Consider the following 27,120-nt stretch of genomic DNA (forward strand, 5'->3'; position numbering starts at 1 on the left):
CTAGGTCCCCTATCTAAAGTTATTCTGTTAAGATTTATTCATTTATTCTTTATTTATATTTTTATGATTTTTTCCGCTGGTGCACAAATTTTATTATTTTCAAAAAATTTGAAAAATTACATAAATAACAGTATTGCTGTGTAAATAATTTTTTATTTTTTTAGTTTTTTTTAGGATTCCTGCAATTTTATAAAATAGATTTAATCAGATACTGGTATAATTAATATACCCCGTTTGTTTGCCAGTAGTTATTGACAATATGCCAAATAAATGATGACCATCATTGTACACCATTGATGTTGGGGGTGTGTCACTTAATTGTAATAGTGATAAGGGTCTAATCATCGGTCAAAAGAAATTTCATAAGCAAACAAACAAAGTATAAACATCAATTTTATATACATATGTACAATAGCCCGCCTCTATCTCAAATCTCCCCGTGGCTGATACTGCTCACTATGCCCTAATCCAGCAGAATGTTATTCAGTGTACAATAGTCACAGGGTTATATCAACATGCAGAGAACATGTGAAACTTTGTAACCATTCGAGTTCCAGCACTCATTCAAATAGCAACATGATGTAAAGAATTTTGAGAGAGATTTCTGTCGAGATCTTATATTGGTAAATGGCGGGCAGGGTTTCCACCACCGATCCTCCCTCCGTGTGACTGGGCCGCGCGTGTGTGTGAGATGCTCATGCGTCCCAGTCTGATGCAGTCCCTCTCAGCCAGCAGTCATCAGAGGGGACATTCTGGCGAGCGCTGGAGCTGAGGGGGGGGACTCCATTTGTATGTACTATTTTGGCAATATATGATTTGGTACTTGTGTAGTATCACGGCTCCCACGATGGGCATCGTATAGGAAAAAATCGCATCGCATGCCATCGCATTCGATGCGATGCCATTTTTCACAGAAATCATTGACATGTGTTAAAATCATGTTAAATGCACCCCAAAGGGCATTTGTTGCTGTACCACCCCCACTATGAACGCCAACCCGAAGCGTGGTGAGCGCAGCGAGCCCGCGAGGGGTGGCGGTACGCGCCCTACAAGCTTTTCATACCCCCACTATCCACGTTGGCGTGGAGTTGAGAATAGAAAGTGTGGCGAGCGCAGCGAGCCACCGAGCCGAAGCGTGGTGAGCGCACACGGATAGCTGTGAATCCCGCGAGGGGACACGGATACCTGTGAAGGTATCCGCGTCCGCTCGCCACGCTTCGGGCATGGTGGCTCGCTGCGCTCGCCACACTTTCTATTCTCAACTCCACGCCGACGTGGATAGTGGGGGTATGAAGAGGTCGGAGGACGCGTACCGCCACCCCTCGCGGCCTTGCTGCGCTCGCCACGCTTCGGGTTTGCGATGATAGTGGGGGTGGTACAGTGTGAAAAAGACATTTGGGGTGCATTTAACATGTTTGCTAATAATTTAAATGCATTTCGATGCATTTGTGATCAAAATCGCATGCCATCGCATAGCATCGCATCGCATGGCATGCGATGTGATGGCATGTGATGCGATGGCATGCGATTTTTACAACAAATGCATAAAAAATCCGTAAAAATCGCATTGCATCGCATGCCACTACATATGGCATGCGATGGCATGCGATGGGAGCCATGATAGTATACAAGTACCTATGATTTTGACTATACTGTATAGTTTGTACACTTTCTAGTCAAAATTCTGCTGCACGAGGGTGCTCATTGCAATCGATAAATATGGACTATATAGTCCATATTGATTGTTCATAGAGAGCAATATAGCCAAAATACTATATCAAGAGTGCTTTTCTTTTTTTTTTTAAGATATGTATATTGGACATAGTAACATATACAAGAATCCGTACACATAAAACACAATATTACAAGTCTGGATATCATACATATAGCAGTCCGATTCACTTTGCAGTACAGACTATGTTGTCCTAAAATCTGCTAGAATTCTGTTCAAAGCAGATATAGGGGTCTACTCATGTAAAAACCCAAAAAACAAATGACCAGAGCAGTATATATCGGTTAGAAGTGCAGAGCAGCAGAAAAGTCCTGTTCTGCATATGCACCAGTGGCACAGGTCAGTGGCAGCTGCAGGGGCTGCTGGGAGTTCAAGAGGCGGAGCAGCACTGGCTACTGGGCATCTAGCAGGGAAGCATTGAGCTTTCCTGCAAATTGTGCTTTGCAGTACAGATTACGTTGTCCTGAGATAGCAAATCTTATATCAATCTATCATTAGTTTCACTCACCCTACAAAAATATGATGATGCGATTCAGACACGGAGAGAGGGTGCCAGTGGAAAAGTCAGGAACTTCTTCACGGTAACCATATCCCTGAATAGCCCAAAGCAGGGAGAAGCCATGTTTCTCACAAAACATGGTTTTCTATGCTTTACGAATAGACCCCATAGGTACAAAACATAAACATGGAACATTAAAGCACCAGGCAAAGGGATTATACAAGTGCCTGCTGACAATGATGATGGCTGCTTCCACCTGCAGATGATTAGTAGGGCCTTATTTTGGTTCACTCTTTCTGACAAAATCCTTCTTAGATGGACAAAACCATGTGCACTGCAGGGGAGCATATGCAAAATGTGCAGAGAGAGTTAGATTTGGGTGGGGTTTTACTTCAAAGTGAGATCTATATTGAAGTGTAAAAATAAAGCAGCCAGTATTTTCCCTGCACAGAAACAAAATTATTCACCCAAATCTAATTCTCTCTGCACATGTTACATCTGCCCCCCTGCAGTGCACATGGTTTTGTCCATCTAAGAAGTATTTTGTCAGAAAGAGTGAACCAAAATAAGGCCCTAGGTGCATAGCAGTTGCATACAGGGTCTGCCCAGAATGTAATGAGACTAAATCCAGGAAACCTTTTTATTGAACTTTCAGATATAACGGGTTAATAATCTTTAAAGTATGACCCTTGATCATTGATACACTGGACGATGGTGTGTGCCCCTCTGCAATTTGTGCACATTCCAAAAGTTTGCAGGAAATCGCCACACACACACTTGTCTTTTTGATCATGAGTCAAAACCTACCTGATTTCTGAGGTCAACAGAAAACTTGATTGTATATTGTTGCTGGATGGTAGGCTCCATCTCGAATCCTCGACCGAGGTAAAATAGGACACTTCGTTTACAGCTTGATCCGTACACTGTAAAGGCTCACAGGTAACTGACGCTGAAGAGAATGTGGAGCTGAGACACCCCTCCACCTATCCCACCCTACAGCGCCACCATGTGTCTGTTCTGCGTGGCATGAAAAAATCAGCCTCATTACTTTACGAACAGACCCTGTGTATGCACATACGGTATTTCTATAGATTGTAAGCTTGAGAGCAGGGCCCTCCTACCTCCATGTCGGTTTGTATCTACCCAGTTTGTTTAATCACTGTTGTCTCCAATTGTAAAGCGCAATGGAATATACTGCGCTATATAAGAAACTGTAAATAAATAAATAAATTGGCATTTAGTTCTGTGCATGCTGACTTGCTTGCAACTCTAAATTGGCTGCCAAGTGACTCTAGTACCTTCTACCTGCTTTATGTTTGTCCTTGGGGCAGCCATACAGGATGTGTAGAGGATTTGGGAAACCAGTCACACAAATTGTTCCCACATTTCCCAATTACCAGTACTGCTACCAGTGGAGTTATGGCAGAGGTGTATTGGAGACCACCTTGAGAAACAAACATAATTACAGTATAAGGTTTTGCAACTTTTCATGTCGTGACACCTTACATTGTATTGAGACGAATAGCAGAACTCTCTCACTCTAAATTAAATGCAAAATTCTTAATTTATTTCAGTTTGTTGTCCGCTTTTAAACAAATAAAGTGCAATTACAATTTCTGTTTTAAAATTCACAAGAACTTATAAAATTCACATGAAATCTTGAGATAAATGTTTTCTTCCAGGTAACAGATCCTGACAGTAGTTTCAATGAGATGAATCTACTCTTCACGACATATGATTTATTTGGAGCTGGGACAGAAACCACAAGTAGCACCTTGAGATGGGGACTGCTATACATGCTCCTCTACCCAAGTGTTCAGTGTGAGTATCTGGGTGTCTGGATGGTAGGTCAGCAATAACGGACATGACAATGTTCAACAAATAGTCAACACATGTTTTCTGATTTTTTTTACACGTGTTTTCCCAACAATTCTTAATTTATTTTCCACGTGGATATATATTGGGAATGGTAACCTCTCCGAGCCATGCACTAATGATGAAATATACAGCATTTGCACCCCCCCCCTCCCTCCACCAAAAAAAGGATAACACCTATCAACCATAGTCATGTCAAAAATGTTACCCTGACAATATTATGTACCAGTCTTAACATCAGTCTACATTTTGGCCCTTATTCAGATCTGATCGCAGTACACATTTGTTCTCAAAATGGAAAAAAACATGTGCACTGCAGGTGGGGTAGATGTAACATGTATAGAGAGAGTTAGATTTGTGTGAATTATTTTGTTTTTTTGTGCAGGGAAAATACTGGCTACTTGATTTTTACCCTGCAATTTAGGTTTCAGTTTTAACACACCCCACTCAAATGTAACTTTCTCTGCACATGTTACATCTGCCCCACCTGCAGTGCACATGGTTTTACCCATTATGAGACCATATTTGAACTGCGATCAGATCTGAATAAGGGCCTTTGACTGTCTTCCTAGACATTGTAGCTCTATTACACACCTGAGTAGCTGTACTATAACATTTACAGTCTAACTTTGATACTTAGGGCAAAGCACATTTGCTCAAATCAGGAGTGATAGCTGCTAAATTAGAGTAAGTAGTGCCGGGCTAACAGATGATAGAACAGTTGGTCCTGGGTGGTATCCATACATGATTATTATAATGTCGATCAGCTCTGTGATGGACTTAAGGCCCCCATACACTATACGATTTTGGGACGATTTCATCCGATTTCGGCACTTTGGGCCGATAACCGGATGAAATCGCCCCAAAATCGCAGGTGTGTGATATATGATCTGATCCGATGTGCGGTCCCGTGCGCATCGGACCGGATCAGGGAGGTCGGACGGTCAGCACATAAGATCATCCGACCTCCCTGTATGCTATGCATATGCCTGCCCATCTGTCAGGCATATGCATGCAGACACCGGGGGGGGGGGGCGGGGGAGCACGGCGGGCAGACACACTGACCTGGCCAGCATGCTGTGATCACAAATAGCAGCAGCAGTAGTGGGGGCGGGCGGCGGCAGTAGTGGGGGCGGGCGGCGGCTCACAAATGAGTTCCCAGCGAGTGCCGGGTGCGGCGAGTGATGCTGACCTGGCCGGCATGCTGTGATCACAAATAGCAGCGCTGCCGCTGCGGGACGGGACGCACAGTGGCGGCTATTAGATTTTCAAAATACCTGTCAAATGACCGGCCGTTCTGTGATTGGCTGAGAGCTCAGCCAATCACAGAACGGCCGGTCATTTGACAGGTATTTTGAAAATCTAATAGCCGCCACTGTGCGTCCCGTCCCGCAGCGGCAGCGCTGCTATTTGTGATCACAGCATGCCGGCCAGGCACTACTGCCGCCGCCCGCCCCCACTACTGCCGCTGCCCGCCCCCACTACTGCCGCTGCCCGCCCCCACTACTGCCGCTGCCCGCCCCACTGCTCCTCACCGCCCTGCAGCTCCCCATTTGTTTTACATGTGATAAATCGCAAGCGATTTATCACATGTAAAAACTGGCTCATCAAGTGCAAAATTGTATGTGAGCCTCCAGGGGAGCTGCCGGGCGGCTCACAGGAGAATTGGGTCCGACTTGTCCTAAGGACAAGTCGGCCTAATGTATGGGGGCCTTTAGTTTTTATTTGTATTTGTTGTGTCAGGGTCTGTGTTTGTTTTGGATTTGGTACAGTGGCTAAAGTACTAGTACAGTCTTAAAGAGTATATTGTTTGCTCCTCTAGGGAGCTTGTTGCTCGTCTGCACACCAATTGTTTTATTCAATGGTTTAGAGGGACCCCAATTTTAGTTATAAAGTGATGTGTGATGTTCCTCACAGTCGGTTTGTACAGTATTAACAGGAAGAAGTGTGAAGCACCTGTATCTTGGCACCAGAGGGATATTATCTAGAGACCCACCACTGGGTTCTCTCAGATATATCTCCTTCTGGTTCTAGCCTCACAGGGGTCTGTAGGTTCTATCACCTCTATATTTCACTGTTGTTCAATTTTCCACATTGCTATGTAGGAAATATTAAATAAACTATTAAAAGTACATTTTATTATACAATCAACTATCAGTGCGTCCCCCCCCCCCAAACAGTCCATTTTTTCTTCTTCCTGTTAATACAGTCTTAAAGAGGCATACACATGGAGCAATTTCAGTGATCACTGATCACTCCGCACACAGCATCGTGGTGTGCATCGCTGGTGCACCGCAATTCTACCTTCAAAAGAATTGTATATGAAATTTTGGGGGATAAAAAGCTATTTCAATAAAGATCAGCCGTGGTTAACTGGAACAGCGCTACAGAAGGTGCTAGCTGCGCAGGAGAAAGCCGGCTCACCCCGCTGTCAGTGCGGGGTGAGCTGGCTATGCAGAAGGGAGACCAGCGCTGGACCCTGGATCGGTAAGTATATTGGTGTAAAAGTGAGGTGTGTGTCTGTGTGTGAAATAAAGTTATACTTTTCTGTGTGTGCGTCTTTTCTTTTAACATTCTTTTTACAGGTGGACTACAAGTCCCAGCGGGCACATTAATGCCCCAGTATGCGGGGTAGGTCTGCTGGCACTTGTAGTTCTTCTGCATAAAGCAATGTTAGGAATGTGTGAAAATTAACCCTATCAGGCCGGCGTCCACTGGCCACGGATGCCGGTTACAGCCCGGGCTTCAGCCCTGGATGGGTGAAGCCTGGGGGGGGACCCCTTTATTGGGGGGTCTCCTCTCCTCCAGGTACCCCATCCAAGGCTGACCAGCCACGGTGCTCATGTTTTGGCCGGGGGACCATATATAAAAAGTGTCCCCCCAACTGTGGCATGACACCACGGACTATTGGAGCCCGGTGCTAGTTTCAAAATACGGGGGACCACCAGATTTTTTTTACCCCGTATTTTTGGAAACAAGACCGGTCCAAGAGTCCGGGTCTGGTTTCAGGAATACGGGGGACCCCTACTCTTTTTGTCCGCCGTATTTTTTAAACCAGGTCCGGCTCAATGAGCCCGGGGCTGGTTATGCTCAGGAGGGGGGACCCCACGCCCCAAAAAAACACCTTTACACATTTTTTTTACACAGGACCATGCACAGATCGCAATGATCTTTGCAGGGTTTTGGCCAATTCGCCTGTCAGAACCTGGTCTACATACTGTATGTGGTGAATTTTAGACACTTTTCCCTATTTCGCATCTCATTAAATATATGAATTGTATATTTTCAATGGGAAAACATCTGGATGCGAGTTCCGGCGCGACAAAAAAATAGCACTTTCACAATGTGCGCTTTTGCGGCAGAAACCGCAGTTTTGACGCTTTTCGCATCTCATTAAATATGCAAATTCAGGAAAAAGTGTGATTTCGGCCGTTTTGGGCGAAAAAAATTGCAAAAAAAATCACATTTTTGCATCTTATTAAATGTCACCCCATGTGTCCCCATGTAGCCAAGAGAGGAGATGGGTTGGTTAGCAGCAGTTTAGTTGATTTGGGGTGTCAAGCCCAAATAAAAACAAGTGTGAAAGTGGTTAAATAAATAATAATAATAATAAATAATAATAAATTGTTATATTATGCTACATCTGTTGCATGATTTCCGATGTAGCGCAGTTTAACCACTTCCATTATAACCATTATAAAAAATTCTGGCTCTTCACTGTAAGTATTAAGCGGACTTGCTGTCTACTGATAAGAAAGGACCAAAAATTGAGGTAATGCTCTGAATGGGGCTAGGTGCTTGTTGTTTCCTTGAAGCCGGTCCCAATGACTAGCAGGCTGTTACCTTTGATTCTGAACCCATTACTAACCCATTACTAGACCACTCATTAGAACCTCAGCCTATGTGCAGCTGTGTATGTTGCTTATATATGCAAGGAAATCCTTCCCATTTATGTTCTTGTACGTTGTGTGAGTAAAAATAAGCCAGGTTGAATTCACATCATTATTATCAATACATTAGCAATACAAAGATGAAGAAATGTATATTGGATCATTCGAATAGTACAAGGCATATAGTTACATAGGAACAAGTTATTGCATAGAAGCAGTGCTATTTTTCAGAAGGAACCAGCAGGAACTCCGTTCTCAAACCTTTAATTAAATATGTCATCATTAGGAACTGGGTTCCTGAACCTGTTCTGGGCCAAAAGGTACTTTCCATAAGATAAGGGTTACTGTGAGTGCCTTAGGGCTTATTCTAGTGCACTCTTTCTGACAAAATCCTTCATAGATGGACAAAACCATGTGCACTGCAGGTGGGGCAGATGTTACTTGTGCAGAGAGAATTAGATTTGGGTGGGGTTTTACTTCAAAGTGAGATCTATATTGCAGTGTAAAAATAAAGCAGCCAGTATTTACCCTGCACAGAAACAAAATAACTCACCCAAATCTAATTCTCTCTGCACATTTTACATCTGCCCCCCTGCAGTGCACATGGTTTTGTCCATCTAAGAAGGACTTTGTCAGAAAGAGTGAACTAGAATAAGGCCCTTAGTTTCTAAATACATTACATACATCTCTCTTCTTTCACAAAATAAACCATTTTAATTTTCCATTATTATGTATTCCTAGCACCATTACTAATATTAGTGGTGAGAATTTATTAAATAAAACAATGAGCAGTGGGATTGCAGGGTTATTAGCATTGTTTTCATGTAGACATTATCTTTGTTATCCAGCTAAAGTCCAAGAGGAGATTGATCGTGTGGTTGGAAAAGAGAGAGCTCCTACAATGGGAGACGTGTTGGAAATGCCATATACTAATGCTGTGATCCATGAAATACAACGGTGCGGGGACATTGTTCCCCTAGCCATGCCGCATATGACCTACAGAGACATGGAACTTCGAGGACAGTTTATACCAAAGGTAAATGAGAGATGATTTGGGGTGAATATTCAATGGATTTTGCTTATAGGCTGCTGTATATGTATTAATGCCATTCATTAGATAGTATATTAGTGCCAGAATGAAAGCTTTGTGCATTTTCTTCTTTTGATCCTCCTATCCTGCCTCCGTTCCCATCCGTTCCTACTTTCCTATTGTTTTTCGTTCGTCCACCCACCTCCTTTTAGTATGTTAACTCTTATGAGTAGGGCCCTCCTTCCTCACGTACTCACCCTACCTATTTACCTCACCTGTGCTCCTGTCCTGTTCTTCCCTTCCTCTACTTCATCCTCAGTCTCCTCGACAATCTTGACACCTACTTCTGAACTGATGCTGATTTTAGTTCTACCAGCTATACCCCTATTTATACTGTATTTTTCAACACACCCTGTACGTTACCTTGTAATTTGTTTTTTGTTTGCTATGTACGGCGCTGCGGACACTTTGTGGCGCCTTATAAATAAATAAACATACTACTACTACTACTAGGCATTTCTAGTTCCTGGTTCAAATCTATATCTTCATTTTTCTAGTTTTTATTTTTGTATAATGTGTTTGATTCACTTCCAGATAATAGATCATCTCTGCAGCTGCATTTTGCAATGTTGTACTCTGGGTTTGGGGGGAAGGGGGGGGGGGCAGAGAAGAAGAGAGGACACATACTCGGAGGGGAGGGGGGAGAGACAGAGAAGAAGAAAGGACACATACTCTGGGTTGGCGGGGGAGACAGAGAAGAAGAGAGGACACATACTCTGGGTCGGGGGGGGGGAGAGACAGAGAAGAAGAGAGGACACATACTCTGGGTGGGGGGGGGGGGAGGGGGAGACAAAGAAGAAGAATGGACACATACTCTGCCGTGGATAGTGGGAGCATGAACAGGTTGGGAGGACGCATAGTGTGTCCCCTCGCGGGGCTCGATGCGTTGGCCACGCTTTGGGCTGGCGTGGATAGTGGGGGTTTGAAAAGGAGGCATTTGTCGTACCCTGCCCGCAAGAATTACTGAGACGCACAAGCATCTGAGACGCTTGTGCCTCTCAGACAGATGGAGCACCTCTCCGCAGGTGCCCGCATGATCCCCTCTCCGCTGGCTTCCGCCAGTGTAGGGGATCTGCCCGTTACCGGCGCTGTGTGAGAGGCGTTCTCTAAGCTTGCCAGGGATGCCAAGGACATACTGTAGCTGCACAACGTAGCTTAAGCTAGCCATGAAACTACACACGTGTAGTTTCATGGCGGCAGTTACATACTCACTATAGCGTCCCTGTCAGAATCAGCGTAGTGTTCCCGTTGGGCCACGCTAACAGTGTAGCTTAAGCTGTGAAACTACACAAGTACCAAAAGGACACATACTTTGCATTGGGGGGAGAGAGACAGAGAATAAGAAAGGACACATACTCTGGGTAGGGGGGGGGGGGGGAGACGGAAAGAAGAAAGGACAAACATCGGATAATGGGCTTAGAATTTTCTAAACTGCATCATTACAGTCAAGATTTTAAGGATATCTACTCTCAAGCAAAGGTGACATTGGTATTTAGATTTTAGTACATTAGATATGCTAAGGAAAAGTCTAACTACAAGGGACCCTGAGATATATGTCCCATTAATGTTTAAATGAACAGAATTTCACTGATAGGAGACACAATAAAGAGGCAGACAGGGACTAGTTTTTAAATCTTTATTTGTTGCACAAACTTATTTTCTCCTTTCTGAACACTTTGGGGTAGATTTATTAAGCTCGGTGAAGTGATAAAGTGTCTGTTTTTTATCACTGGCCAATCAGCTCCTATCTGTCATTTTTTTCAAACCAAGCCTGTAACTTCATAGTTAGGAGCTAATTGTCCGGTGATAAAAACCAGACACTTCACCGAGCTTAATAAATCTACCCTTAAGTGAGGTCATTTTGGATAACTTTGGTATGGAGTTAATAATGGAGGCCAAAGGAGCTGATGAATTCACCAATGGATATGTGTAGAGTTAGAAGAGACAAGGACAATGCCTTAAGGGACCCTGGCAGAAATTTGAAACTGAAGAAAGGTAGACTGTGTGCAGGGACTATAGATTGAGCTGTTGTATGAGGTGGTGAACCAGTAGAGAAAGGTGCCCACACACTAGAAAGATCTGTAATCTTAAAGTGTGTGAATAAATTAGCCTTGAAATCTTTTGTTCGTCCCGGACAAAAGATTTCAGGCAACCACACATCTTCACCAAAGACTTCTCTTAAAGGTGCCCACACACTAGAAAGATCTGCGATCGTAAGATGTGCGCATAAATTAGCCTTGAAATCTTTTTTCCGTCCTGGATAGAAGATTTCAGGCAAGCGCACATCTTTACCAAAGATTTTTCTTGAGATTCCGTGTGCGTTTCTATGGATCTTTTGTCAAATCTTCTGATCTTTTGTGCAGCACGTAAGATCAGAAGATTCAGCTAAAGATCCACAGGAGCACGCATCGGACAAAAATCGACCGATTTTCGACCGATTATCGGTAAAAATCGGACGATATAGCGGCCAATTTATCGGAAATCGGCCAATTGGACCAAAAATCGTTCTAGTGTGTGGGCACCTTTAGATCCCATGTGCATTTCTATGGATCTTTTGTTAAATCTTCTGATCTTTCATGTAACATGTAAGATCAGAAGATTTAGCAAAAGATCAGCAGGAGCACGCATCCAATCGAGATTGTCTGATTTGCTGCAGTGGTGTTAAATGGGGGTCATTGTGTCCTTAGTGAGGGCTTTTTTTAGTGAAGACTTTCTCAAACTAGGCACTAGTTGTAGATGAAGGAGGTGAGGCAGTTGTACACTTCCTGCAACAAAATTACACTCTCTGGTTTATTTACTTGTTTCCTCACTCCATGTTCCAGCTTCATAGCAGACCTCCTGAGACTCAGTGTGGCTTTCATTCAGATGCACCAGTTTTCTGTGCAACCATTAGCTGCCAGTTCAATGTTGTCCACAGATTAGCTGTATGATACTGGGAGATACTGCTTGATACTTATTCTACTCAGTAACTCAAGTGCATATTTCCATAACACTCTTTTCCTGCCTCCCTATATGGTTCTGAATCAGTTATCTTCTGTTTCCACCTGGTTTCATTCCACCGACCCTGCAGTCCGATATCCTGTACCATTGGTTACACTCCGATATCATATATGTAATACCCCATTCTATGTATATATGTATATACCATAAGTTAGAACAGTGTAAATGCTTAAAATGCTTATCAGCCTGATACAGAGGTGTTGTTTTAATAAGTAATACCATTGGACATTAGGAGTACCTTTATAGGTGCATATATTGGTGGGACATCCCTTATTACTACAGAAATGGAACATGCCAAATGGTATGACCTATGGCAGACTATACTATTATCACTGCTGTGAGGGGAGAGACTAAAAAGTGACTGTGGATGCCCTGATAGTGTTAAATAAAGTTGGGGTGCGCGAGTGCCCAAGAAAGCAGTTGCCCGCTGAGGCAGAGGGGATAAAAGGCGGGGGGAGAGAACCTTCCAGAAAAGGAGCGCGGAAGCGGTTAATGACGGACCAAGCCTGTAATGTGCAGAGTATCGCAGCATAACAAAGTTGCGGAGAGCGGTGCTGGGGAGGCATAAAACCCCTACCTGAGGCTCCGGTACACACAGCGGGTCCCTCCGCATGAGACGCTGGGTGTATCATCAAGCGGCTGCAGTTCCAAGTTCTGGGAGGCAGTCGGCGGCGGTGAAGTGACACGGCGGCTGAAGGGCGTTCCGGGCGGTGACGGACAGCGGCCTCCGGAAGAAGGAGTCCGGCAGCGTGGCCAGAGAGAGCCCCGCAGCATCCGCGGGAAGGCGTTCCGGGGGCGTGAATAAGGCGTCCACAGGGGAGGAAACCAGCCGGGCCCTGCAACGTAGAGACAGACAGGAGAAGGTGTGGTGAGTGGTGACGCGGCCTTATAGTATTGTAAACCACTCCTCCCATACCAGCCCCTAATTCAAGTCCCGCACCTATCCCCAAATCTAATGGGAATACAGTGTATCTATGTGGCAGTCTCAACAGCCGGCAGTAATTAGCCAGAGGAGAATAGATCCTACACATACTCTGTTAATACAAGCACATCCCCTGCAATATTAGGCAGGCATATCGACAGGAACTGAGTAAAGTGTAAATTGAGCAGCAATGCAGTGAGGGAGCTGGCGTTACTTCCAAGTGTGGTCATCTCATAGGAATCTCACAATTATTCTAAATTAACCCTTCAACTGAGGTTTTAACTGTTTAAGCACTCTACAGGAGCAGGTCCAGCAAGGGAATTCCTGTGTTGCCAACTACTGGCATCAACTGTTGCCACCCAAAAAGAGACAGACATAGCCAAACCCGGCTGCCCTGGCCTGGGGAAGCTAAGGATAGAGGGATAAAGTATTCAGCGCAGTTGTTCAGAAAAGTCGGAGCGTAGTGACCTCAGAAAGCGAACAGCCGAGGGCCGTAGCTGTGGCAACTGATAGAATATAGCAGTGTATAGAAAATAGCTTCGCATATCTCAGGGCTTTATCTTCATAGACAGATTGTACTGATATTAGCCTGTGGATATTGAAGACAACTAATTACCCGGACAGTTGTGCTGTAAGGGAGTAAGTCGTTCCGAGGAGTATACCCGTCAGAGGAAGCGCTCCAAGGGCTAAACCCGGCTTAGTAGCCAGGGGACGCCCGGCCGGATCTACATAGTCTCCACAGGTGGTTCAAGCTCGACCATCCATAATTATTGTGCCAGCATACCTACAGCAAGGTAGTGAGTGCCAGAGCTAAACCCGGTTCTCTGAGGGCCAGGGGACGCTCTTTTAAGACAGCAGCCCAATAGGATCTATATTGAAGAAACGTTACGAATGGCCACTAAGTCACTGTCTATATATCGTATTCTGAAAGTGGATACTCCCTCAAGTGAACTAGCTGACCGACACTTGTAACCATATAATTACTTGCAATACCGAGGAACCCCAAAGTATACTTACCATTGATCATAACAGTAGGGATAATATTGACTGGTATACCGACTTCTTCACGAGAGGTGACATGGTGATCATCTATAAGGAACAGAAAGCGCTTAGTCATGGGTAGTATAGGAAATGTTAAGTAAAAATGGTTAATATTATTGCGCAATAATATGGTTAACGAAAAGGTGCTAATTTAGTTACAAGCTAATTGTTTTACTCTGTCCAGACTACGAGGATTACGGTATCTCCAGGTTCCAGATCCAGTACAATAAAACAGAGTATTTTGTGTGTTAGAGTACTAGTTATAGATATATAGATATATGTATAATATCTTGCTATTACCCAATTGCATTGGGAAAAATACTGTGGTGCATGTATTTCCGCTATACGTTTAAATAAATTGTTCAATTGATCAATCCCATGGACCATTACTCTGGGTGATTCCCCAAGCTCACCTACCTAGTCGTCACAGACTATATAGCTATCTGGGATTGGTAGTCGATACCACCGACACTGCTTGGGGTGGAGGCACTGCCACTAAAGATCTTTCTTATACATCAAGGAAAACAGGGTTACATCTGGAGGCACTGCTGAGATCCACAGAACCAAAATGGAACACATAACTTCTTCAGAACTTCAGGAGTGGATGCATCTCCATGGATTATTTGTGGATTGTAGTTTTGCACTGGCAGGAAAGTTTGACAACATGTCTGACGACGAAATTCTGGGAGAAGTCGATAAACTGTATGGAGTACGTCGACCCAAATTGATCGATAAAAAATCCAGAAGTGAAGAAGGAGATGTGTGGGCAGTATTGATCACTAACCTTAACAAATTGGATTCTACCTTAATACCGGCCCAGATTATAACCTCCCAGTCACCCACTCAAAGGTGGAAGATTATCTGGCCGGGAGGTGCGGGTGGGGAACATAGAGAGATACAACTGGAAAGTTATGCTACCCAGGTTGGAAATGGAGATAGAGGCAACGACTCCCATACTGGGCTGCATTTAGATACTGATGTAACTAGGGAAACGGACCAAGACCCGTCGGTGGATAAAGTGATGGATCGAGTGGTTAGCCAGATGGAAAGGTGGCATTATGAAGGTGGATATAGGCGATTACGTATATTTTCGGGGTTGTTACCAGTTCCGACAGGAGAAGAAAATTATGAGGCTTGGAGAGAAACGGCTACCCAGCATTCCGAAGAATGGCGATGCCCGGAGCATATAAAAAAACAACGCATTGTAGAAAGTCTTAGAGGGCCGGCCATGGGCATCATACAAGCTACCAGGAGGAGTAATAGTAATTCTACGCTCAAGGATTATTTTGATGCCCTGGACTACTCATTCGGAACATTAGAGGATGTAGGAGATTTATTATCCAGACTAAATCACACCTACCAAGAGCCTAATGAGACTCTTACTAATTTCATCTATCGCATAAATAAGATACTGTACAAATTATTAGACAAAGGAGGGATTCAGGGGGCAGAAATGGATGAGAAACGACTGAAGTATGTGTTGCGGGGAGCGTTGACATCAAACCCAGTGGCCCAACGGCTGAGGTGTACTATATCCAAAGACAAGGCACCGACTCTGAGTGAGCTCTGAGTGATAAAAGAAGTGAAATTGGAAGAAGTGCAAATTGAAAACAGAGAAAAGACCCTCAAAAGAGTCAAGGTGGTAATTCCAACTACTGAAGCACCTTTAGCCTCTGATCGGTTATACAAGCTTATGGAAGAGCAAAATAAGAAATTAGATCAACTAATAGCCTTCCAGACTCCCACTGAACCAGTGACTACTGGAGCCTCTATGAATCGGGGAAGAGGTTATAATCGAAGAGTGGATGATAGAGGGAACTATAACTATACCTGTTATAGTTGTGGTCAAATGGGCCATCGTAGTTTTGAATGCCCTCAACGAAGATATAGCCGACGAGGACCTAATCCTGACTCCCGGGATTCTACACCGTCGGGAAACTTACAAGGGACGCCGATGAACCCCGCATCGACTCCCAACTTATAGATGTAACTTCAATGGGGAACACACAGTGGTCTGGTTTAATACACCAGGGACTGGTTGGAGATGCCCCAATGGTTCCAGCGTTAATAAATGGACAGTATTGTACAGTGTTATTGGACAGTGGGTCACAAGTTTCCATAATCTTCGAGGGTTGGTACCATCAACATCTGGCAGATGTACCCTTGAACCCTATAGATGGACTAGTGATATGGGGACTGAGTCATCAAAAATACCCCTACTTGGGATATGTGACCACTCATCTTCAGTTTATGGACGATACGGCCGAGTACCAAAACCCGTTGCCCTTTCTAGCTCTCGTATGTCCTGATCCTCCCTCGGGACAAGAGGTGGTGTCTGTAATAGTGGGGACTAATTCACATCTATTCAAAACATTGTCTAAATGGTGCCAAAACCAAGATAACATAATCTCCCATTCTTCTGATCAAGAGACTAAATCCCTCAATTGCATTGCATCCCCGAAGGATATTGCTCACTCCATCCCTGATGAGGTTGACCTTCCTGCCTTCAACACCCGAATACTGGAATGTTTTAAGGGCAGCGATATAGCCTATGAAGATCGAGAACAACTAATCCGGGACATGAAAGTAATTGAATCAGTATATTCGTTAAGCGATTGGGATTTGGGAATGGTCAATGGGGTGGAACACCGAATACGAATGACTGATGATACCCCGTTTCGTGAGAGATCAAGAAGATTAGCTCCCGCAGACTTCGAAGATGTGCGCCTTCATTTAAAATTTCTCCTTGAGAATCAAGTAATAGCTGAATCTCAAAGTCCTTATGCGTCACCCATTGTGGTCGCCCGTAAAAAGAACGGAGATATAAGAATGTGTATTGACTACCGAACTCTGAATAATCGAACTATTGAAGACCAGTACACTGTACCAAAAGTGGAGGAAGTGTTGGACTGTCTTCAGGGGAGCCAATGGTTTTCCGTACTTGACCTAAGATCAGGGTACTACCAAATACCCATGCATCCGGATGATTGTGCCAAGACCGCCTTTATTTGTCCGATCGGGTTCTTTGAGTTTCTCAAGATGCCACAAGGTATAAAAGGGGCCCCTGCAACCTTTCAAAGGACGATGGAAAAAGTAATTGGGGATATGTGCTATCGTGAAGTACTTGTATACCTCGATGATGTCATAGTGTTCGGGAAGACCTTAGAAAATCACAATCGTCGATTAATGAAAGTACTGAAAAGATTACATCAAAAGGGATTAAAGCTGTCCATTGACAAGTGCAGACTTTGCCAGACCACCGTCAAATATCTGGGACATGTAGTCAGCCGGGAGGGAGTATCCACTGACCCTGATAAGATCGCAGCCGTGAAGGAATGGCCTAAACCCACAACATTGAAAGAGTTACGTTCATTCTTGGGATTCAGTGGTTACTACAGGCGCTTTGTCCCTCAATATTCTCAAATTGCTCGACCCCTCACCGAACTTACCAAAGGGTATCCTCCGGTAGGGACACCTCGGCAGAACCTGGGAAAGTATTATAAGCCACAGGAAGAGTTTGGAGAACGTTGGACAGCGGAGTGTGACAGCTCGTTTCAACAATTAAAGCATCATTTGACGCACTCCCCCGTACTAGCCTATGCCAATCCAGAATTACCCTATGAAGTTCATGTAGATGCCTCCATGGATGGAATAGGAGGGGTACTTTATCAATGGCAAGAGAAGGTTCTGCGACCCATAGCTTATGTTAGTCGGGGTCTTTCCAGTAGTTAGAAGAACTATGCGGTCCATAAATTGGAATTCCTGGCGCTAAAATGGGCAGTAGTGGAAAAATTCCATGATTATTTATACGGAGTTCGTTTCACCGTGCATACAGACAACAATCCCCTTACGTACATCAACTCCACGGCAAAACTGGATGCAACAGGGCATCGATGGTTGGCAGCACTGTCCAACTACACCTTTGATTTGAAATATAAGCCTGGGATCAACAATACCGATGCCGATGCATTATTGCGAGTACCTCATTCCAGCAATATTAGTGAAAATGATGACTGGGTAGAAGTACCGGCGCCGGCTCTACAAGGGCTGTGTCATCAAGTGCACTGTATCCAACAAATGCCGGAACGGGTTAGTGCATTAGGCGCTTCTGGAAGATCTTTACCGTTAATGTATTGTTGGATTACAACAGCAGAAATGAGACAGTTACCTAAATGGTCCCAGGAACAGTTACGAAAAGCCCAGACAGATGACCTTGAGATAGGCCCTATGTTGCAGCAAATACTACATCCTTCCAAGCCAGATTGCACCTTTCCAGCGACTGTACGGTATAAGATATTATGTCGTCAAAGAAGAAATTTAGTGATAAAACAAGGAATGTTGTATCGGAGAACTACCCCGCCCAATGGTAGTACCAAAGACCAGTTAGTACTACCCGCGGAGCTAAGACAGGTGGTGTTGAGTGCCCTGCATGACCAACATGGACATTTGGGATATGACAAAACACAACAATTAGTAGCTGAACGGGTGTATTGGCCTTTAATGAATCGGGACATTGATGAGTATTGCCGAAAGTGTAGAAACTGCATTCTAAGAAAGACTTTACCACAACATGCTGCCAATTTAGTCAGTATCCGAAGTTCTGGGCCTATGGACTTAGTCTGTGTAGATTTCCTTTCCTTTGAGAGTCCCAATGGAAAAAATAGTAACATCCTGGTGATAACTGACCATTTTACCCGATATGCGCAAGCCTTTGTCACTCCAGATCAAAGGGCAATCACGGTGGCAAAGACCCTCTGGGAAAAGTTTTTTGTGCATTATGGGTTACCTGCCCGCATTCACACTGATCGGGGTCCTGATTTCGAGAGTCACCTCATCAAGGAGTTGTGTGACTTGTGTGGGATAAAGAAATCCAGGACCACGCCCTATCATCCCCAAGGAGATCCTCAGCCGGAGAGGTTCAACCGAACTTTACTGAATATGTTGGGTACATTAGATCCGAAACAGAAGACACAGTGGAACAAGTACATTTGTCATCTAGTACATGCATACAACTGCACCAGGAATGAAGCTACTGGATATTCACCTTATTTACTAATGTTTGGCCGAGAGGCAAGACTCCCTATTGATATCAGTTTGGGCACTTCTCCTACTACAGTCCATGCTACTTCTCATTCAAAGTACGTTGATAAGTTAAGAAAAGAACTCAATAAGGCGTACTCATTAGCCCAAGACTCTGCCCGAAAACAAAATGAAAAGAATCAAACCCTGTATAATCGAAAGGTAAAAGAGCACGTATTACTACCAGGAGATCGTGTACTTCTCAAGAGGCTGGGTTGCCCTCGCAAGCAAAAACGTGCTAATCGATGGAAAGACATCCCCTATGTAGTGTTAAAGAAGTTGCCTGACCTCCCAGTGTATCAGATTGTCCCTGAAAATGATACCGGACCAATCCTCACCTACCATCGCCAACATTTATTACCCATTACCCAGGACATTGTGTTTCATTCTAGTGAGCCTAAGGAGAATAAGGAATCGGCCACAGATCTGGAAACCACTAAAAAGAAATTTACCTCTTCTGATTGTCCAGTAAGCGAAGAATTTCGAGAAGATGAGATCGACCACGAGATGGGTTACTTCTACCAAAATGAAAATACCGCCCCAGCCGTCCAGTGGGAATTGGATTTTGACCAGTTGACAGATGTAGAAAACCCCAGGGAAATACATGGTGAACAAGACTTCACTGAGCCCTATGTGCTTCCAGAAGATAGTTGGGGGAGTGAACCTTCTATCAGTGATTATCCAAGTGAACATCCGTTACCAGCACGAGTACGTAGACCGCCCAGAATGTTGACGTATGACCACTTAGGGTGTCCCACAGTGGTAAATAGAGTAGTACATCCAAGCATTAGAAATTCCTGGCCTTATTTTGGAAGTTGTGCTGTAAACTGTGGTTATATAAAATACTGGTGAGGCGCTACAAATGTTATAAGTCAATAGGCCACTAAGTGTAAATGGAGATCAAGTGGCAATTTGTGAACAACATTGCCAGCTTGATCGCCAGGGGGAGAAATGTAATACCCCATTCTATGTATATATGTATATACCATAAGTTAGAACAGTGTAAATGCTTAAAATGCTTATAAGCCTGATACAGAGGTGTTGTTTTAATAAGTAATACCATTGGACATTAGGAGTACCTTTATAGGTGCATATATTGGTGGGACATCCCTTATTACTACAGAAATGGAACATGCCAAATGGTATGACCTATGGCAGACTATACTATTATCACTGCTGTGAGGGGAGAGACTAAAGAGTGACTGTGGATGCCCTGATAGTGTTAAATAAAGTTGGGGTGCGCGAGTGCCCAAGAAAGCAGTTGCCCGCTGAGGCAGAGGGGATAAAAGGCGGGGGGAGAGAACCTTCCAGAAAAGGAGCGCGGAAGCGGTTAATGACGGACCAAGCCTGTAATGTGCAGAGTAACGCAGCATAACAAAGTTGCGGAGAGCGGTGCTGGGGAGGCATAAAACCCCTACCTGAGGCTCCGGTACACACAGCGGGTCCCTCCGCATGAGACGCTGGGTGTATCATCAAGCGGCTGCAGTTCCAAGTTCTGGGAGGCAGTCGGCGGCGGTGAAGTGACACGGCGGCTGAAGGGCGTTCCGGGCGGTGACGGACAGCGGCCTCCGGAAGAAGGAGTCCGGCAGCGTGGCCAGAGAGAGCCCCGCAGCATCAGCGGGAAGGCGTTCCGGGGGCGTGAATAAGGCGTCCACAGGGGAGGAAACCAGCCGGGCCCTGCAACGTAGAGACAGACAGGAGAAGGTGTGGTGAGTGGTGACGCGGCCTTATAGTATTGTAAACCACTCCTCCCATACCAGCCCCTAATTCAAGTCCCGCACCTATCCCCAAATCTAATGGGAATACAGTGTATCTATGTGGCAGTCTCAACAGCCGGCAGTAATTAGCCAGAGGAGAATAGATCCTACACATACTCTGTTAATACAAGCACATCCCCTGCAATATTAGGCAGGCATATCGACAGGAACTGAGTAAAGTGTAAATTGAGCAGCAATGCAGTGAGGGAGCTGGCGTTACTTCCAAGTGTGGTCATCTCATAGGAATCTCACAATTATTCTAAATTAACCCTTCAACTGAGGTTTTAACTGTTTAAGCACTCTACAGGAGCAGGTCCAGCAAGGGAATTCCTGTGTTGCCAACTACTGGCATCAACTGTTGCCACCCAAAAAGAGACAGACATAGCCAAACCCGGCTGCCCTGGCCTGGGGAAGCTAAGGATAGAGGGATAAAGTATTCAGCGCAGTTGTTCAGAAAAGTCGGAGCGTAGTGACCTCAGGAAGCGAACAGCCGAGGGCCGTAGCTGTGGCAACTGATAGAATATAGCAGTGTATAGAAAATAGCTTCGCATATCTCAGGGCTTTATCTTCATAGACAGATTGTACTGATATTAGCCTGTGGATATTGAAGACAACTAATTACCCGGACAGTTGTGCTGTAAGGGAGTAAGTCGTTCCGAGGAGTATACCCGTCAGAGGAAGCGCTCCAAGGGCTAAACCCGGCTTAGTAGCCAGGGGACGCCCGGCCGGATCTACATAGTCTCCACAGGTGGTTCAAGCTCGACCATCCATAATTATTGTGCCAGCATACCTACAGCAAGGTAGTGAGTGCCAGAGCTAAACCCGGTTCTCTGAGGGCCAGGGGACGCTCTTTTAAGACAGCAGCCCAATAGGATCTATATTGAAGAAACGTTACGTATGGCCACTAAGTCACTGTCTATATATCGTATTCTGAAAGTGGATACTCCCTCAAGTGAACTAGCTGACCGACACTTGTAACCATATAATTACTTGCAATACCGAGGAACCCCAAAGTATACTTACCATTGATCATAACAGTAGGGATAATATTGACTGGTATACCGACTTCTTCACGAGAGGTGACATGGTGATCATCTATAAGGAACAGAAAGCGCTTAGTCATGGGTAGTATAGGAAATGTTAAGTAAAAATGGTTAATATTATTGCGCAATAATATGGTTAACGAAAAGGTGCTAATTTAGTTACAAGCTAATTGTTTTACTCTGTCCAGACTACGAGGATTACGGTATCTCCAGGTTCCAGATCCAGTACAATAAAACAGAGTATTTTGTGTGTTAGAGTACTAGTTATAGATATATAGATATATGTATAATATCTTGCTATTACCCAATTGCATTGGGAAAAATACTGTGGTGCATGTATTTCCGCTATACGTTTAAATAAATTGTTCAATTGATCAATCCCATGGACCATTACTCTGGGTGATTCCCCAAGCTCACCTACCTAGTCGTCACAGACTATATAGCTATCTGGGATTGGTAGTCGATACCACCGACACTGCTTGGGGTGGAGGCACTGCCACTAAAGATCTTTCTTATACATCAAGGAAAACAGGGTTACATATACCATCTGTTGTAGTCCGATATCCTGTATGATAAGTAGAAATTACATCAGACCTGCCAGCTCCCAGACTTCTACCCCAGATCTCACTCCTACCAGAGGCTAAAACCTGGATTTACATTCCAAACCATGCACTTCAGTGACCCTTCATGGAGTGTGAAGACATAGGGGAGTAGTGAGAGAGGGCAGTAATTATGGAGTTGGTGTCAAGGGGGGTCTCTTAGGGATAGAGTAGATAAGAGCATGTACGAAAGAAAAGGAGTAAGGATATACAGTATGAACCAGTTTGGCAATATGGAAGCAAGAATAGGGAGGGAGTTAATGAAGGAACGTTGGTGGGAATTAATCAAAGGGTGGATACATACAGCATAGACAAAAAGGCGTTGGGGTATCGATCCTCATATCTCCCCAAATAGAGGGGGTAAAGGTGCACCAAAAAATGGGTGGGGGGGGGGGGGGGGCGCAACGGGTGAGCTGGTTGACTCAGGGTGGCTGCTGTAAAAACAACAGGTTTAGTGAAACCTTGAAAAGGGAATAGAACAAACAAAAACAATGCAGCGCCTATAATGTAAAAAACTTTGAAACGATTGGATTGACTTTATATCGATTTTATATATATATATATAGCATAAGTAAATAATACATTTTAATCAAGAAAAACACATAACAACTATTTCATATGTAAATAAAAAGATGACCACACACACTTAATTTAAAAAAACTGTTTGGCATGAGCGGCACTGTTAGACGCCATCCGTTCCTATGTGTACCTGGAATTTTTTAGAAAGAATGGCTCAAAGTTTTGTATACAGTAGTAACCATCCACCTCTCGGATTGGGGCTCAAAGTGTCCTGTATAGTCACTGACAAACTTGTGTTCCTCCCTAGGAATTATCAAATGTCTTTTGGAGATGTGGGAGGGTTTCAGAGTCCCTTATTTGTAATCCGATTTGTAGAGGATAATGGAATGGTATGAAGAAGATGGCCATTTGCTGTAGCTTTGAACTGTCAAGCCAAAATGGAAGTTCACTCCATCCAGGCTGGTCCGGATACCGTCCAAAACAATTATGGGTGCTGCTGTTGCTAATAATCTGATGCGTTTCGCTAAAAAGTAGCTTTTTCAAAGGAGATAAAATGGTTGTGTGCTGTCTGCATTTTTATACTCTACTAAATGGGGTTGTATCCGAGAGGTGGATGGTAACTATACAAAACTTTGAGCCAGTCTTTCTAAAAAATTCCAGGTACACATAGGAACGGATGGTGTCTAACAGTGACGCTCATGCCAAACAGTTCTTTTAAATTAAGTGTGTGTGGTCATCTCTTTATTTACATATGAAATTGTTTTTATGTGTTTTTCTTGATTAAAATGTATTATTTACTTATGCTATATATTAAATCGATGTAAAGTCAATCCAATCATTTCAAATCGTTTTTTATATTATAGGTGCTGCATTGTTTTTGTTTGTTTGTTCTAGCATAGACAAAAGGGTTCAGAAAAGAGTGAAAGATTACTGTGTTGGCGGTAACAGCTGGGGCAGCAGAATCCAGGGCAATTCTGATAGTAGAAGACAGTATTGTAGGAGAGAAGGGAGTCTTAATAAAGAGGACAAGCTAGTGGAAGCAAAGTGAGAGTGGTCTTAGGGAAGGGGGGTGTATGTGGAATGGGTATGCTGAATGGGAGGAAGTCGGATCAGAGAAAGGAAGGTGAGAGTCAGCGAAGTTGACAATGTTACAGAGATTAAATATGACCAATAGAGTGGTTATTGATGTGAAAGGTTTGATTGAGAGAGGCGTAATGAGGTGGAGATGGAGAGAAGTTTAAAGGGAGCAGAGTTTTAGGGTTCATAAATTAAGATGTTAATGTCCCGCAGAATGAGGGAGGTGAGGTCAGAGGAGAGACATTTATTAAGAATTTGGAGACGGGACCTGGACGATGATAAGATGATGATGATAGCAATGCAAAGGTGTAAGAGAGAGGTTATTAGACACAGCACAATCTTCTCCGCTGCCACATATAAAAATTTCTTTGTGTGCCTAAAAAAATATATTTGCGTATTTACTCTAACTAAAACATGCCCTAAGAAGGCACCTGAAGAATAACAAATCTTTTTAAGGGCATACAATAAAATGATTTGTAATTATACCAATTAAGGACATTTGGCAATTAACACAGCAGTTCCCAAACTTTTTGAATCATTGTGCCCTAGAGCATCAGAATTTTTTTTCACGGCACCCCTAGGCCAAAAGTTCCTTATTGAGAAGTTTTGAAAAAGATATATATTAAATTAAGTTAATTGTGTTAATATGTCATCCTTAGGGTTAAATATGTGGTTGGTGAGAGACCGTATTTGCTTCTGCTAGTCAACATATTTTATGATGGGAAGCCACAAGCACTGGTTTTGTTTATAACACTGACCAATCCCAATTCAAATTATTCCTGGACCACCAAGCTGAGGCACCCCAGCAAGTGTCCCAAGGCATCCCAGGGTGCCACGGCATACAGATTGGGAACCACTGTCCCAACGGGTATGGTATAACTCTCCAACTGTCAGGATTCCAATAGTCGTTTCTCCAACATCGGAATCCCAACTATTAAGAGCCCAAAAAGGGGGAGAATGCAATCAAGCCCCTTGTGGGTTCACTGTGCTCGCCGCCACGCTGGACTCCCAATGCTGCCATTGTTATGATATGCATTTTAATACTGCCATCTCCGTATCATTAGTTATATCATGGAAGCTTATTATCATTTGTAAGCACATTATACATGTATGATACTGTATATCTCTGTGAGCACTATTACACTTTCACATGCTTTGATATACAGTATTTTGGATATTGCCTGTATCTCATTTGAAGATTCAATATTTATAAATTAAGTGTAACAGTGAACAGTGAGGTGCCTGGTCACACTTCTTCGGGTTCACACATGTTCATACAGTATGGGGGTCATTTTGGTTGATCGATCCCCCGCGTGTTCGTTTCGGGGACCAATGTTTTTAATCTGCGCGTGCACATAATGAATTATGCACATGTGCAGTGTCCCTTGACGAATGGACTCGGCGACTTTCATAGTCGGCGATCCGTTTGCACGGACCAATGCGTTCCGGGGGCATGGGGCCAGGGCCGGCTTAACATTAGGAAGGGCCCCTGGGCAACCTAGTTCACTGGACCCCCCCCCCCCCAAATTAGTTTGCCCAGGAGCCCACAGTCACCTCCCCAACCCTCACCTCTCTGGCTCAGTGCGGCAGCCAGTCAGCTTCCGGCGGCCGGGGATCCGATCATCTTCGCTGGGGGATCCGGGCAGTGGGATCAGGGCAGCGGCGGTAGCTAGGAGCCTGCCCTGAAGTGGCAAAGCGCTATTAACTGGCGGGGCGGGAAGCGCTGTTGCATTTGAAAAGACTGGCCAGACGCTGATTGGCTGAATTCAGCCAATCAGCGTTCGGCCAGTCTTTTCAAATGCAGCAGCGCTTCCCGCCCCACCGGCAAATAGCGCTAATGGGAAAGAGATGGTGGCCGGGTGGCGGGGATCCGACCATCCTCGCTGGGGAAGGGGATCAGGGCGGCGGTGGCGGTAGCAAGAAGCCCGAAGCGGCGAAGCACTATTTGTCGGCGGGGGCGGGAAGCGCTGTTGAATTTGAAAAGACTGACCGGATGCTGATTGGCTGAATTCAGCCAATCAGCATTCAGCCAGTCATTTTAAATGCAGCAGCGCTTCTCGCCCCCCCTGCCGGCAAATAGCGCTTCGCCGCTTCGGGCTCCTAGCTACCGCCACCGATGCCCTGATCCCCCTGCCGGATCACCCAGTGAGGGTGATCAGAACCCCGGCACACGGACCCCCCGAAATTAAATTCACTGCTAGCTAGGAGGTGAAGCGCTATTTGCCGGCGGGGTGGGAAGCGCTGTTGCCTTTTTAAAGACTGGCCGGATGCTGATTTTCTGAATTCAGCCAATCAGCGTCCGGCCAGTCTATTCAAATGCAACAGCGCTTCCCGCCCCGCCGGCAAATAGAGCTTCGCCGAATCAGGCTTCTAGCTACCGCCACCGCCCTGATCCCCCTGCCCGGATCCCCCAGCGAGGGTGAGCGGATTCCCGGACCCCGACCACCATCTTTCCCATTGGGCTGGGCCGGGGGCCCCTAGGTCCTAGGGCCCCCGGGCAACTGCCCATCGTGCCCAATGGGAAAGACGGCACTGCATGGGGCGGCGGGATTTGTTCCCAAAATTGCTGGGATTTGAATCCTGAGATTGGAATTTCCAATCCCAGGATATTGGGATTAAACTGCGCATGCGCAGTCTAGTGCCAGGCAGCATCTGAGTATGCGCTCAGATGTTGCCAGGCTGCTCCCGTCTCTGACTGTGTGGCTCTGCGAAGTGTGATGTGATCAGAGGTCACCTGCCGGCCGCACCACATCCTTTCAGCCCATGTGAGTAAATGTGAGAGGCGGCTTGCTTGGGGGGAGGGCAATTTTCAATACAGGGATTGAAAAAATGCTCCAGGATTGGCATCAGTATATGTGTGTCTTGATGCACGATGTAATTTGCTCGCTATAGTGTTTAAGGACATTGTTTAGATTAACTTCTGGGAGGTTTGTGCACATAATCATCCCAGGAAATTACACATTTTTATTTTCTTTGCATTTACTGCTATGAATTCCA

At 44.7% G+C, this 27,120-nt stretch overlaps 1 protein-coding gene across 1 annotated transcript in view; it reads left to right on the forward strand.

The window, feature by feature from the left end:
* Window positions 1-27,120, forward strand: part of LOC146026153 (cytochrome P450 2D17-like) — an 85,568-nt gene that overhangs the window by 45,188 nt on the left and 13,260 nt on the right. The window contains exons 6-7 of the mRNA XM_083156566.1: window positions 3,914-4,052; window positions 8,845-9,032. Coding sequence (XP_083012692.1) covers window positions 3,914-4,052; window positions 8,845-9,032 — 327 coding nt within the window. The remainder of the gene's footprint in view (window positions 1-3,913; window positions 4,053-8,844; window positions 9,033-27,120) is intronic.

This window comes from Crinia signifera, chromosome 8 (assembly GCF_055691185.1).
Source record: "Crinia signifera chromosome 8, ASM5569118v1, whole genome shotgun sequence".
In the NCBI taxonomy this organism is placed as follows: Eukaryota; Metazoa; Chordata; class Amphibia; order Anura; family Myobatrachidae; genus Crinia; species Crinia signifera.